This window comes from Molothrus ater, chromosome 1 (assembly GCF_012460135.2).
Source record: "Molothrus ater isolate BHLD 08-10-18 breed brown headed cowbird chromosome 1, BPBGC_Mater_1.1, whole genome shotgun sequence".
Classification (NCBI taxonomy): Eukaryota; Metazoa; Chordata; class Aves; order Passeriformes; family Icteridae; genus Molothrus; species Molothrus ater.
In genome coordinates this window covers 34171846-34187449 of record NC_050478.2, presented here as the reverse complement: position 1 = coordinate 34187449, position 15604 = coordinate 34171846, and the positions used below count along the sequence as shown (strand labels likewise).

General features: G+C 47.7%; 1 protein-coding gene across 1 annotated transcript; it reads left to right on the top strand.

Moving 5' to 3' along the window:
- The first annotated feature begins 1024 nt into the window (after positions 1 to 1024).
- Positions 1025 to 15291, top strand: HOXA3 (homeobox A3). Its single transcript, XM_036406341.2, has 3 exons — positions 1025 to 1056; positions 12349 to 12937; positions 14375 to 15291. The coding sequence occupies exons 2-3, from the start codon at positions 12466 to 12468 to the stop codon at positions 15142 to 15144; spliced, it is 1242 nt and encodes a 413-aa protein (XP_036262234.1). The 5' UTR covers positions 1025 to 1056; positions 12349 to 12465; the 3' UTR covers positions 15145 to 15291.
- The last annotated feature ends 313 nt before the right edge of the window (positions 15292 to 15604 follow it).

Sequence of the window (15604 nt, the reverse complement as noted above, 5' to 3'; positions counted from 1 at the left end):
CACCAAATTTAAAATTATTAGTGTAATTATGGAACTACTAAATTACCAAAGCAAAGTATCTGCTCGAAAAGTTGTCCCAAGACAGACTTAATATTTCCAGGGCTCAGATAACACCCTTCAGCAAGAACGGTGTTATTTAATTATTAGCATTTACATTTACTGACGATTGTAAGAGGCGTTAGATGGGTTTTATTAGCAAGACGGAATACAGATGTAAAATATTAGTTCATATGTAAAAGTGATTCAGTAAGTGGCATGCAAATAACCTGACTATTGTCTTTTTGGACCAGCAGTACTGTTTATTTTAGGGGAAAAGAAGCAGCCCAATTTTTTCCCCTTCGTCAATGGCTTTCATGGATGTCGACTTTTTCGTTGCTGTTTTCTTCGTGTGTATGTTGTGTTGGTGAATTTTTTTTTTAGGCATTTGGGCCCGATCCCGCTTCGCTGAGGTCAATTGTTAGTCTCTTAGTGAGCTTGTGGTGGCAGGATTGGGCCCCGGCTAACCGTTTGAATAAAAGCCCAACCACAATACGCCCCGCATTTAAACTGGAATCCTTTCCGAGTTTTATTCAGCAGAGATGAACACCACGACTTGTGTTTAATGTCTGTTCTTGATTAAATGATCCTAAACAAAGGTTTCCCAGAGGAAAATAAAGCAGACATTCATGTAACAAGAGTTAGGAATGACAATATTTCCAAACACTTGGAGACAGAAGGCATAGCTGTCTACAGGGAAAAAAAAAATAAGGAAAAAAAACCAACCAAAACAACCGCACGCTTTTATTTCTCAGCTCCCCGTGCTCTTCACCCGGGTGGGAATCCACGCTCCTCGCGGGAGCCCGAGCCCGCTCCATCCCCGCCCGCCCCTCTCCGGGCTCTCCCAGCGCACCCGGCAAACCATGTATTGCCAATGAAGGAGCAAAATACCTCCCCCTGCACTCCCCGGTAAGGCACTGTTTGTTGCTTGTTTACAGGGAGCCCCGAAACGAAGCCGCTCGGCCGGGGCGGCGGAAGGAGCCGGGAGCGCCTCTGCCCAACCCTGCGCAGCTGGAGGAGGTAAGAGCCGGGCAGCGGCCGCTGCTTTTTGCGCCGGTGGCGGCTGTAAGAATGCGATTTGCCTGGTACCTGCATGAAGAACAAGACTGCTGGAATGAGATTTTGTTGTTGTTGCGATAAATATTTAACCTAGCTGGAATTTTTTTTTTTTTTCTGGATTGGCTCTATTCATCTTCCGTGGGTGGTGAATGCGCGTGTCTGGGCAGACAAAGAAGTGTACGGGACCTGAGTGATCGCCATCCTTATAAAGGCATTGGGGACAGGAAGGATGCAAAGTCATCTGAAGAGCGAAAGAGTTAGAGAATTTCTTTGTCCGTTCTTAGCTCCTTCCGAAATCAAAGGCACAAGGCGAGGGAGAGAGGGTTGGAGCCAGTTCGGTGTTGAATGGCTGCTTATCGCGGCTTGTCTGCTCGCCTCCTCCTCGAGGAGTTCCGCAGCCGGTCCTGGAAACGAGAAGTGCATGTGGGGATGTTAGAAAACCTGATTTTTGTCTGCGTGCATACAACAGAATGGTTCGCGAATAGATTTCGGTTGTTTGTCCGTCCTGGCCTGCTTTGCACTGAGTGGAGGTCGGTGTCTGGTGGTTCGGAGTTGCTGAAGTCCTTGATGTGCTTGGTCCTCTGGCAGGAGAAAAGAAATGCTTTCCATAGTGACAAATTTTTTTTTTTTTTGTATGCCGGCCGTCGAGAGGGGAGGATTACATAGAATTAGCTCAAATTCCTGCTAGATTTACCTGCTCCTTTTTGGATGTTGATGTACAATTAGTGTATTTTACTACCTTTTAAAAGCGGCCATAAATTACAGGACTACAAGGGCTCTTTGTGTTGGCTTAATGAGCTGCTTAAATCTTAACTACAAAAAGGCTCTGCAAATGTCTATTCACGCTTGCGTTCGGAAATTGAAAGCGAAAATACGGTACGAAAGAACCTTCCTCCGGTGGCATGTACCCACAGCATGGCGGGCAGAGATATTTGGGATTCCTTAGCGGACCCAACACCGGCAGACTCAGCTGACTCTGAGCAGAACTTCTCTCGCAAGGGCACAGTCGATAACGCTGCTCTTTTTATCTACTTGGGAATGATCAAAGACCAACTTTATCAGGCGCACGGATGTAGGTAAACAGCTCTGCACCCCAGCAGATTGCAAATCTTTCGAGGTAGTGAGGAAATAAGTACTTATATCGTACGGGTGATTCCCATTTCATCTCCACATGGGAGTGATAGGCACACCTCTTACCGACTGGCATAAAAGTAAACTTGAAGCACAGTAAAAATTCTAACTCCAATTATATTGAAGGTAACTTCAAATAGCATTAATGCTAAGATTGGCTATTAATGCCAGAACGGGCACAAAGGGTCTCCCTTAATGAAGGCACGTTATGAACTCAGATCTGTTTGTTGTTACTGAGGCTGGAATTCAATCTCAGCTCCAAGGCATGTGTATAAAGCACAGAAAAATAAGTAGTACACCTACTGATAAACTCCACATTTTTTCTACTAGAAACACTCTTTCGGGTCTCTAAATCATCAAGGTAAACAACGTTGAGTGTCCGGGAACAGGAACAAAGCAAGAAATGGGGTGGCGAGGGAAGTCTAGCGCCTGCGACTCGCAGCATCATTTGAATTTGCATCTGAAACCTCGTAATCACGCTACTAGAGCAAAGAAAACTTTCTCCAAATTCGGCGAAGAGAATAATTTTCAGCTGCAATTCAGGACAGCACAAAGTTAGGCAGACTCCCCCTTCTGCCTTCCCAAAGCACACTCTGTGAAAGGTATTCACACGTCAAGAAGTTACTTTTCTTAAGAATTAATTAGTTTCCCCACTATATACACCAAGTTAATTGTTAAACAGTAGTTTTAGGATTAACTTGACCATTAATACCAATAAAGATGTTCACAGAAACAAGGTTTTGAAGCCAATAGCCACAGCTAGCGTTAAGGCATTTCAGATGACTTATGATTGTGATTTATTGCTTTTGTAGTTTCTATTTGCTCAAGACTGTAACTTCTAAAGCCATCTTTCTACTTTTGACGCAAAGCAGTCGATAACTTTTTACAACAGCCCCAAGAAAGACTTGTTTCGCTTTTTTCAACATCTGCTCCATTCCCCATTAATTTCAGTTTCATTGTTGCAGAAGAACTTCTCTGTGCGTTTCCTCTATGGGATGCAAACGCACCAAATTTAAAAGAGCCGTGAATCCGCCTCAAGCAAATATCGGCCTTGGTTTACAATAAGTATAAGAGCTGTGGAGTTACCAGGCAAGCTGATAGTTACAGACTCGGGCATGTCGAGTGTGCCTAATGCCCCCTCTTTTCTGGGGCATTTGTAGTTTTTATTCCAGTTCCCAGTGAGGGATAATATATGTATACCCTGGTACAAGCTTAGTCACTTCCATGTGAAAAATTGTAAAGTTTTCTCCTGCTGTAACGTCACGCTGACTTTGCTGCAATGCCACTACTGTACACTGTTACGAATGGGTTTACATTCCAGTGGCCCACTTTTACAACTCAAGAGAGAGTATAATAAGGCTTGTCACTAACAAACCTTACGGTAACACTAAAAGTCATCTTTAAAAAGAAATCTCCTTCCATTCTGTTCAATGAAGTGTAGGTGAAACAGTAAGAGGGGATATGTAGTTAGCTTCTTTGAGCTCATGGGAGATGGTGGAAGGATTTTGGGCAAGGGTGTACACATGATGATGCACAATGCTGGAGCCACAGAACTGAACCAGGAGCACGGTAAAAGCGTGAACTATCTGATTTACTTTGACTCCTTCCAGAAAAGTTATGTGAGTGGAGGGTTTCTTTTGTTTGTTTAACTTATTGTGTCAATAGCACAAGTTAAACAATCTTACAGGGAAGATGTGATGGGTTCACACACAGGCGAACCTGCCTGGCTCAGGGGCCACATACAACTTTGATTTTTTCTTTTTTCCTTAATTTTTTCCCCTTAGGCAAAGAACTCCCCCTCCCCATTTTTTTTTTCCTTTTCCAACGCTAGAAACCTATAATTTTGTGCATCACTCAAACTAGCTGTATAGGAAATGCGTAAGCACAGGTTTAACAGCAAGGTCCCAAAAGATTTTGCAAAATTCAGAGGCACGCCAGTGAAGGAAGGTGTATTCTTCATAGTGTGTTACGAGGACAAAAATCAACTAGCCTCTTAGAAGAGACTCTTTTTTGCCTTTGTCAGGTAATTATAGGTCTTTTTAGTTTCTACAGGAGCCCTGATGTAGCGTGTGGGAGTTGAGCAAGCCCTGTACAATGGCAGGGTAGAGGGAGCTGGGGGTGGGGGGAAGGCTGGTAATCGTCCCGTTTAGAAGGGGGCTGGAAATAATAGCATCAAGATTTGGGCTTTCTTCGGGGCTTGCAGAGGACATGCGACGACGTGGAGCAGAGTGCCGGGCCTCGGGAGCCAACGCCGGTTAATTAGGCTAAGTATCTAAGTGCAGCGTTATAAGGATTCCTCTTACCTTCCAAGGGGTTTTGTGTAAAGAAATATTGGTGTGGGAGGAAAGAGAATCAGACCAATCTCCCTCCGTAGTCATCTGCATCTCTTAGATTTTTTTTTTTCTCCTCCCTTAAAACTCTTCTTTAACATATTGGGTTAAGGCTTTAAAAAGCGAAGGCTCGCGCTAAGAAACCCTGTTCCTTCAATGATTCCCTATTTCAAATAAAAGGATTTAAGTTGACGTATGACCACGTGAGCACATAATACAGCGCATTATTGTGGCATTTGGAGTGGAGACCCGGTCTGGCTCCGTCTGCGATTACGCTTTTCCAGTTTCTGTTCAGAGCAAGCACTGCTTTCTATTATTTTTTTTTCCCTCCTGCCCCCATCACCGTCCCCACAAGAGCTGGCCATTTCGCTGACAGCTTTCGTTCCTTATGGAAAGGTTATTGTCGAGCCGAGAGGACGAAATGCTTCGTTAGAAAGGATGGATTTTATTTTAAGGTATTTCCGTTGATTGTTCATTTATGTGGTGAGTTATTGCTGTTCGAGGCAAAGGTCAGTAGCAGAGGCTGGAGTGAGTGCGTGTGTGTGCGTGCGGGTGTGTGTGCACCCGGAGCCAGGCTGCTTCCCCCTTTGTTTCAATTTGCTGTGGTAAATATTCAACTCTACCCTTGCAGCGAGCAGAGCAGGCAGAGTTTGCTTCTTTATTTATTTTTCTCCATAGAGATCCCATACGGCTGCTGATGGCCAGCTGCCTCCGCTACAGCCCCTCGATTGCCATTTTACCATTATTTATGACCGGCTGGAGATGGGAAGCCTCTTTTATTGCCGTGTTTGAATATTTCCCCCCTTAATTTTATTCTATTATTTTATTTGTGCGTTTGTGTGTTTATTTATTTATGTATTTGGGCAAGTAGGAGAAAGCGATGTGGGGGGTGTGTGATGCTCCTCTGTCGGGGTCGTGCTCGAGTGTGCGGCGGCGGTTGTTGTTTTATGGGTGTTTGCTCGGCCGCTGCCGCTCCGTAAATCGATGACTGTGCGATCGTGCTGCCATTTTATTTATGATGCTTTAGTGGTACTTTGTTTATTGTGCGAGGAGCGCTGCATGAGTGCTCAGCTCTATGGCAAAGCTTCCCCTTCCCAAATGAGCCAAGGCGCTCCTCTTTATTTCTCCGCGGTGAGAAGGAGCTGAACCAAGAGCCAGCCACGGCTTCTAACAATAAATCAGCCTTGAAAATGTGGAGGTTTATTCTGCCTCTCTGAATGGGGATCTGGAAAGGGAGAATTAAAAGGAGAGAAATGGAAAGTATCTTCTAGGAGAACAGATACTAGCTCTAAATTAATATCCATGCCGTCGCATACATAAATATAGATATATCCATATATATAAATATCTAAGTATTTGTGTATACTTATCAATGTGAATGCATAGATATAAATGCACATTAAATTACAAAAATGAAGGATTACTTGGCTATCCAAAGAGGACAAAATGCTAAATGAAACCCTGTTTCCCCGGTCTGCCCCGGCTTTGGGAAAGGTTGGAGCCCTGGGACTCGCTTTCCTCCAGTTTGTTCCATGTCTCTCGCTTATTCCTGTTGAGCCATTTTGTGTCCAGTTACGCGCTGTTTGTAATTACTCGTCTTCTAAGGGGTCAGAAAGAGAGGGAGAGAGGGAGAAGAGTGAACGATGGTAAAAACTCCTCTGAGAGCACAAAAAAAAGGTTATTTCCACTCGGAGCTATTCGCGGCCATTCTGCAGAGACCTTCAGGGTGATGTTTGGGATGGTCTCACGTTTCCCTGCTCTTTAAAGCGACTCCCGAAGCAGAACTGACCCAAATAAATTTTATTGCCCCTTCTCGCCACACTGAAGCACTTCTCTCTCTTCAGCAAGAGAAGGAGAGCTCTTTTGCTCCCATGTGTGTGTCTAAAAACCAACACTGGCGTTGCCGTATTTTGAAATGGGCCAAAATGCGCCTCAAAAATAAAATCCAAGGTTTAATTGCAGCTAAATTACTTGGCAGTCTTTCCTCTGATTTATGACCCAGTTTGGATGCATATTGACTCAGTTAAAACGCTCATAAATAATACAGTCCTGCTCTAGAGTAAAAGAAAGCAAGAAGAGTTCTGGAGGAAAGGAGGATTTCGGCGAGTTCTGTAAATAACTTCAGTCTGTTGAGCAAATAGCAAAGAGTGGGTTGCCTCTCTAGTGTTAGAAAATATAAACAACAATTTAGATTGACCACGGCTTAGCTTCGATTGTCCAGTCCTTCTCTAATTCAGCTGATATCCCCTTCTAACTCTAACGACTGGGACAAGCACCACTTTCAGGACTGGCCCCCTTGTCCCTCAACTCCCTGCCTTGCTATTTCATCTCTGGGAGCTGCCCCAGAAGCAGCCGTGAATTATGGTGCTGCCTCCTTCCATTTCGGGGCATCCAAGGACAAGGCGTTTTACAGGCATTATTTTATTCGGAAAATAGTAATTCGGGGGAGGTGGGGGGAGGGAGGGGAGGGAGTGCCACGGAGTGGGACTCTTCGGGGAGAAAAGGCAGGTCATTTCTGACTCAGAAATCAGCCCCAAACACTGCCCGTCCCCCCCCGAGCTGAGCCCTATCTCTCTCCGTGGAATGGAGCAGAAAGAAAATATTCGGCCTCTGGGAGGGAAAGGCAGATAAAAGCAGCGGGGATCTGTGCGTTGGGACACTTATCCCGACATCATAGGAGACATAAAAAAAAATAATCATCTTCTCATGTTTAAAATTGCCTCTTTGGGGAGAGGGGGGGGGGCGTGGGGAAATGGGACTAATTGGAGAAATCTCGCAAAATACTCTTTGCAGGCAGTCAGATGAATGGAAGAAACGCTTCCATATTCCTATGAACCACTTCGGTTCTCACGATTAAAATCCTTACATATCCTTTCATTAAAAAAAAAAAAAAAACAAAACTCCCCCCGCTTCCCGTTCCCCGTTCTTAAATACAGACATTTAGTCAGAAAATCCCTCTGGAGACGGCTCCCAAGTTGAAACGCGCTCCTAGGAAAAACTCGCCCGGCTTTCGGCGGGGCCCCCCAAACCGGCAGGCTCCCCGGTGTCCGCAGGTTTCGGCAATCCCCGTCTTTTCTCTCCCTGTCCAAATCCTCCTCGCCAGTCCGGGGGGCTCCGTCGGGGCGCAGCGCTGCCTCTCTCAGTATTTGGCCGGGCAAGTGGGCGAATGGCAGATCAGCAGTTTCAGAAGAAAGTGTGGGGTTGATTATTGACTAAAAAGACTTTTTTTTTTTCTTCCAAAGCAACATTCACAGGATTGTTTGAAGCAAAACGCATACGAAGGATTTTTGCCTCTTCTCTCCTCCTACGCTGGCCGCTTCCCCTTTCATGTGGTGCCTTCTCACTTATGCCATAAGGAGCAAGTGTTTTCTGTTTTAGTGCTCTGTTTACAGCTTTGGTGCACGAAGTCATAAATCTTGCATAGCCATAAATGACAAAAACCATTGGTATGCGTAAGAGGCCACCCCAGCCTTATAGTGCTTTTTATTTCTCGCTTCCCTCTCGCTTTGTTTGTGTTTAAAGATGACGCTGGGTTCCCTCGTGCTTTAAACGGACTAGTTATATTTATAATGCCTTAATTAACGAAGTAACGTCAAGTTTACACCTAGATTTTATTCGCAGGCTCCGCTTCATGCTCGGAGCCCCGAGCCCCGTTACCGCCTGCCACACGGGCAGGATCCGCAACTTTGTTTAAGTTCTCGTTCGCACGGTCGCCGCCGTGTTTCTGGTGCGGGAAACCGGGGGGACACCACCACCCCCAAAGCCCGTGGCGCTGAGGAAAGAGGCCAGCGCCTTCCTCGGCTGTGCCGTGGAAAGAAGGCGAAGGCGAGCCGAGAGGCGCCGGGCCCGCGTCCACGCGAGGCTCGCACACACGCGTCCCCACGGGGTGCTGCGGGCACCCCGACCCGTCTGTGCAGCACATGTGCGTGCGTGAGCGTCTCTGTGCCCGTCCCGGGCGCTGGGGATATTTGAGGGGGGCAGGGGGGTGTCTGTGTGTACATCTGTGTGTGTGTGCGCTCACGCATGCATGAGTTAATAATTAGTAACTCTAATGATTTCCAGCGTGGCTCTGAAAGCATTGCCCAGAGCGGGGATCCTGGTGGGCTTCGGTTGGCTCTCCGGACCCAGCCCCGGCTCTGCGGGCTTTGCTCCCCTCTCCGGGGCTCAGCCGGGGCTGTGCGGGGCTCCCGGCCGTGGGGAGCGACACAGGGGCTATTCTGCAGCTGCCCCCCAAGCCCACCGGTAAGAGGGACAAACTCAAACCCCCACAGCAGCACCCTGGAGGCTGGTGAGAGCGACCCTTTGTGAGCGCCGTTTGTCTTCATTAGCATAATTTTCCTGGACTTCGGTGACGCCCGGGTGCGGGGGGGCCGCACTCCTTCACTGCCGTGCTCCTGCGCTCCCTCCCCAGCCCCCACCCTGCCCCAAGCTTCCCCAGGCGGCCGCCTTTCTTTCTTCCTTCCTTTTTTTTTTTTTTTATATTTTCCTATTTTCCCCGCTCCAACTCCCCCCCCCCCCCACCCCCCACCCCCCTCCTTCCCTCTTTCTCCTTCCCTTCCCAGAGCAGCCCTGGGAAACATCCCCGTCCTCCGTGCCCCGCGCAGGGGGAGCACGGTACGCCGAGGACCGGCTCGGGGTAGGGTGCGCAGCTGGAAGCGTCAGGGGAGCGGGGTAGGCGGGTGTGCGGAGCAATCGACCCCATCCCGTGCGGGGCAGGACTCGCCCCTCTCGGCCGGGGGGTGCCGGCTGCAGATGAGCTGAGCCGGTGCCCACCCCGCGGCCGCAGGGATCTAGCTGGGGCAGACAGCCCCTGCTCTCTGGGTTGTGTCGCCTCCAAAAAAAAAAAAAAAAAAAAAAGAGAGGGAGAGGGAGAGAGGGAGAGAGAGAGAGAGAGAGAGAGAGAGCATGCTGGCTTCCGCCTCAGTCGTCAGAAGTTAAGGTAAGCAGGCCACAAATACGCTGCTATCAGTCGTGAATGGCGGAGTTTATGTCCCAGTGATTTATGACCGTAGACTTAAATGTCGGTTCAAGAAGAGTTCACAAGCTGGGGCTTCCTTCCAGGCAGTGACTGATACCCTTACACTTCGTGTTCAGGCAGCTCTCTCTCCTCTCTTCCCCCCACCCCCCACCTTCCCTCAACTTTGTCTTTATCTTTCAGGAAATCTTTCAGGGGGGCTGCCTGGTTTTTCGTCCTAGAGTCAGAGTTTGGGGCTCGGTTGGGAGTTACAGGGTAGAGATCTGGTGTGCTTGGGAAGGGGGAAGCGCAGGGAAGGACAGGGTAGGAGAGAGCTGAAGTGGGGAGTGGGGGAAACCAAGCGGACTTGCCTTCCCAAGCAATTTTCATATGCTGTTTCTGGGCTGTCTGGGTGGGGGAGAGAAGTTGGTAAAGCGCAGAGCCGTGTATTGCACAGACCTGAGACGGAGCCGATAAAACAGGCATTGGAAAGATTGGGGGCCCATTTGTGTTTGTAAGACCTGCCTTTTTGTCTTCGAAGGGGAGAGGAGAGCTCTTCCCATCCCAGGCACCGGCTGGGGTGGTGAATCCACATCCTCTCCCCTTTCCCGTTAGGACCCTACCGGGATCGTTTTCGTTCTTAATCCCGCTATTCCCACTTTTTCCTGGAATGACCGGGCGCTCCTCAGGTTACCCCCGCTTCTCTATAACTTTGTAGGAAGTGATTAACTTGGCGAACTCAAGCTCGGGATCTGATTTTTTTTTTTTTTTTTTTTACTTGCTGGCAGACAGCCGAAGCTCCAATAATATTTTGCCTTCCAAGTAAAGTTGCCTATTGTCTGCAGGCCGGCAGCTGCGGGAGCAGAGCACCCCGCATCTCGCTCCGCGCTGCCCGTCCTGCCAGCGCCACAAAACTTCGCAGCGGCCGAAGGAAGGTGAAATATTTGGTGTCGCGGTCATGAAAGGCGGGTGCCTTTGTGAAATCACCGCTGGCTGATTGTTTCCTCCTTCTCCTCTGGTAGTGGTGTCTGTAGTCTCTCTTTCAAAGGAATTGAGAAAAATCACACCAGGCCTCGATAGCACAGGCAAGGAGAGGCGAGGAGCTGGATATTGTGTATGTGCCTCAGATCTCCATTGGCTTATTAGCTTAATAGCATCCAAAGAGCTTGATTAGCGCAATAACAGGGTAACCGCCCTGCTGTAGGTGTGTTACCTTCATTTTGTTACGATCTAACAAAGGGAATACTGTTTTCTAAGAACTTGTATAACTTGAAAGGCGTAGAATGAGCTCGTTTGGTGCTTGTGTTGTGTAAGGCTTTTCGCCCCTAAGCATTTGTCCTCGTTAGATGTTTTGGGGGGAAAATACCCAGCTGCTGAAGTACAGGGAAAGTGGTAAAAGGAAGGAGGCCCTTCTCTGATCGGAAAAGACGTGGTTATTTGCCAGCAAGGGGTTAGGAGGACGGTGAGAAACACACTTCAGTTTCTGAGAACAATGTGAGTGCGTGTGGAAACACCTCCTAGATCGGAGGTTATGCACAGGTCTCCTCTCTCATTAATACGGGCGATTCTTTAATTGGTTATTTTCAAGCAGGTGACGAGTAGACTTTAATTTGGGCGGGGGGCGGGTGGGGGATCCCAGTAATAAAGGAGGATGGGTGACCAAAAAAAAAAAAAAAAAAAAAAAAAAGAAGGGTGGGGGGGAAGGGATTCGCCCGGGCAGGAGAAGCATTCTCTGAGTTTGTGTCCACCCTCTCCCCAGCCAAGTGACCCTCATACATCAAATTACATAGCAGTTTCCAAGACAGAACCTATTATCGCTAAGTTGGAAGGAAAGTTCAAGCCGTGGTCATGGAGATGAACGCTGGTTTTTCAGGTTTCTGGTGTGTTTTTTTCCCTCAATCCATCATGTTTTAACAGGTAGGATCTGGCTGATTCCACGAAAAGTTAGTGTCTTGAAAATAACTGCTGAAAAAAACAAACCAACGACCGCCCCTGCTGGCCTCTCTGGAGGGGCTTTGAGCGGCGCCGGGCGCAGTTGAGGCCGGACCCACTCGCGAGTGGGAGGCAGGCTCGGGGGCTCCGTGGAACGGCCCGAGCCGCGCTCCAGGACCGAGCGGGAGCCGCTGCGGGCGGCGGGCGGCGGGCGGGGCTCGCCCTGGCAGAAACCACTGCTGCCAGGGTGCGTGACCTGGGCGGCTCGGGGCGGTGTGCGGGCACGGAGGGGAGAAGGTGCTGGCTTGGTTTATTTTCCTATCGAGTATTTTATAGACAAGCCAAAATCCATCACTTGGGGCCGGGGTGTTTAAATATCCCTGCCTAGGAAACCTTTCCACCCTGCTCCTGCCCCCTGCCACACGTAGACAGGAACCATCTCATATATTTCTTTGAAGTTGTATGAAGAGCCGTAACCAGGAGAGAAAGGCTAAAAATAAAACAACGCTGGTTAAAGGAGGGGGTTTGATCTTAGAGTTGGACTGAAGTAATAGCCCAGCCCCTTTGCATTACCAATTCCTCGATCACCCTTATCTCAGAGACCGGTATTAAACAGCCTCTTGGTGATAAACGATCAACCCGCTCGCTCTGTTCCTTAACAAGAAAGAAATAATTATAAAAAAACAAACCTAGAAAGCCTCTATCCCGGTGCAGCAAAGCACATATTTGTAGCTGCCAGTAAATCCAGGCAGCTTTTATATCGAAATGCTCCACGCCTGAGGCCAAGTCATGCTGCTAAATATTGCTGACCACTTTTTCTTTTATGGCTTTCATGTCACTTAGCTATTGAAAGTAAGATGGATTTGTACCATTTCTTCACCCTGCTCTGCTCTCCCCACACCCCAGGTCTGCCCGGAGAGGCCATTGGAGGAAGAGCGCCACGTGACAGAGGGGTGCCAATGTTATTCTCCAAGGGTGTCAAGACCCTGTCAGTTTGCGAAATAAATATTGGGAAACAACGAAATGCAAAAAGCGACCTACTACGACAGCTCTGCAATCTATGGTGCCTACCCCTACCAAGGAGCAAATGGTTTCACTTATAATGCGAGTCAGCAGCAATATCCTCCATCTTCATCACTTGTGGAAACTGAGTACCACCGCCCCGCGTGCTCCCTCCAGTCCCCCGGCAGCTCTGTGTCCCACCACAAGGCCAATGACATCAGTGAGAGTTGCATGAGGACCCTCCCCAGCCAGACTCTCCAGCCCCCCAGCCTCGCTGACCCACAGGCTCCACCGCAGCCGCCTCCAGCCCAGCAGTCACAGCCTCCACCTCCGACCTCCACCTCACCATCTCAAAATGCCAGCAGCAACCCTGCCCCGGCCAACCCCACCAAGAGCCCAGCTCTTAACTCACCCACCGTGTCCAAACAGATATTCCCATGGATGAAAGAGTCTCGGCAAAACACAAAGCAGAAAAACAGCAGTTCCAGTTCAGGTATGAAACGTGCTCCCCTCTCCCTGGGTACTCCTGGGCTGACTGTGCATCCGGTGGGGAGGAGGGCTGTCTTACCCACCTTCACTTCAGGGAGGGTGGGGGCTTTTTTACCCTCTGAGTTGACCCCATGAAACTTTTGGAAAGGGCTTGCCATCACTCAGCTTATTCACTGAGGGGAGCTTGGTGAAAAAAACACCCCATACAAAACTTTCCCAGCCTTGCAGAAGGGATCTGAACTGACTTTGCTTCCTAGTGGCAGAACCACTTGTGCCCTCCAGCATCTATCACATTTCTTAGGTAATCCCCCCTTCAGTAAATCATGTCAGTGTGGAGCAGCCCAGGCCTTAAGCCAGGGGCTTGTCCCGAGTACTTTGTTGGCATGGTGCTGTTAGATTAATAAGACAGTGACCTATCTCTGCTGAAGTGTAACGGGAATAAAATAGCTCATAATCATGTGCAGGCAGGATCAATGCCCTGCATGCAGTCAGAACCTCTTCCTATTTTAATAAGCTGATTGGCAAAGTTACAAGCCTGGTAAACAAAAATCATTCAGGAGTGCTATAAACTTCAGCCCATAAAACATTATTTGAGAGATGGAAGTGTATATCAACACTTTTATTACTCAAGGAAACCCAAACTGATAACACCAGTGCTAGCTCCAAAGCCCAGAAGTCAGGTTATTCTGATTTCTTCCTCTTTTTTGCTTAAATGTGCCTTGGAAATAGAGTTCAAAACTTTAGCAAATGTTTTGCTGGTCTGCTTTTTAAAGCTGTGGTAAGACTGCTGTTTTCAACCTTCCATATCATGTATTTATTTAATTAAAAAGCAGTGAGATTTAGATATATCTCCATGCCTATACGCAAGCCTAGCTACTGTATGTTCTTCTTTATACATATTATACTTCCCAATCACTACCATATGTTCATGCAATATACCAGACATGATAAAAAAATCCACTATACTGATAATTCTATATTTATATGTTAAAAATTTTGTATTGTAGATATCTAGCTTTCAGGCATTTGTAGCTGATGTATATATATAAAATATACATATATATATATGGAGAACAGCTATTTCCTGAAGACTCTGATCCCACTATGTCAGCACAGGTTCAGTTTCAGTGCTTCTAAACCTCACTGTTTCCCTGAACCTTCCTTGTTCCTCTTTACCAAGCTGGAGATAGGTTGGATGCTGTCATTCTTAGGGGAAGCGAGTGTACTCATACAGTGACACTAATGAGGTCAAGGCACTCTTTCGAGGCTTGGAGCTTGGCACAACTGAGCTCATGCCTTGGGGGAGTACTCGTTGCACGCATGGGCATCCATCTTGCCTTTGGGAGCTGAAGTCTCCAGGTGCTGGTGTTGTTGGCCATTTTCTCATGTTGCCATGTGTAGGTTTGCCATGCTGATTGTGTTCTTTGTGTGATTTACATAGGTGAGAGTTGTGCTGGTGATAAAAGCCCTCCAGGGCAAGCCTCCTCTAAGCGAGCCCGTACAGCTTACACAAGTGCCCAGCTGGTAGAACTGGAAAAGGAGTTCCACTTCAATAGGTACCTTTGCAGGCCACGAAGGGTAGAAATGGCTAATTTGCTCAATCTCACAGAAAGACAGATCAAAATCTGGTTTCAAAACCGCAGAATGAAATACAAAAAGGATCAAAAGGGAAAGGGTATGATGACCTCTTCAGGAGGACAGTCCCCAAGCAGAAGCCCCGTCCCTCCAGCTGCTGGGGGATATCTAAACTCTATGCATTCTTTAGTAAACAGTGTCCCCTACGAACCCCAGTCGCCTCCACCATTTAACAAGCCTCATCAAAATACCTATGGCATCCCTGCATCGTATACTGCTCCTCTTAATAATTGCCCACCTCCTCAAAAGAGATACACGGGGACAGCAGCTGTGACACCTGAATATGATACTCATCCTCTTCAAGGCAACGGTTATGGGAATCCACATATACAGGGAAGCCCCGTCTATGTAGGGGGCAACTACGTGGAGACCATGACCAATTCTGGGCCTTCCATCTTTGGTCTAACTCATCTCCCTCATCCTCCCTCTGCCAACATGGACTACAGCGGGGCTGGGCCAATGGCCAACAATCACCACCATGGACCTTGTGATCCACATCCAACATACACAGACCTTACCGCTCACCATCCTTCTCAGGGAAGAATTCAGGAAGCGCCCAAACTCACTCATCTGTAAGAGACAGGAGTCACTAAGAGGAACAGCAAGCCCCCAAGTTTTGGAAAGTACTCATCCCTTCCCTTCTCTCTCCTCCCCCCAACATGTGCCCTCCCCTTCCCTTCTCGTTTCTTTTGTTCGTTTTGGTTTGTTTTGTTTCCTTTCGTAAAAGCGTTTTCTAGTTTATGTGACGTAGCAATATTTGTTGCTTGAATTGCTCTATAGTTTCACTAGTGGATATTTATCTTCTTGAACTGTAGCCTTGTGTCTCACTTTGGGAGTATGCAGAGGCTTTATACTTTACCTTCTACACTTTTATCAAAACAGGGTATATGAACAAATTTTCTATAAAAGGAATTCTTAAATGTGAATTTGTTCGTACATGATTGATCCCACGGGGAAGCAATTTTTTTTATTGCACTTCTTTTAAATAGCAAGAAAGACATCAAAAGCGCTTGGACAGGGACTTCCTGGACAATTA

What these genes read in the sequence shown, in the direction of transcription:
- HOXA3 (XM_036406341.2), top strand. Translation starts at nt 12,466, where the DNA reads ATGCAAAAAGCGACCTACTACGACAGCTCTGCAATCTATGGTGCCTAC. An exon ending in AAACAGCAGTTCCAGTTCAG is followed by an intron (nt 12,938 to 14,374) that starts GTATGAAACGTG and finishes TGATTTACATAG; the next exon opens with GTGAGAGTTGTGCTGGTGAT.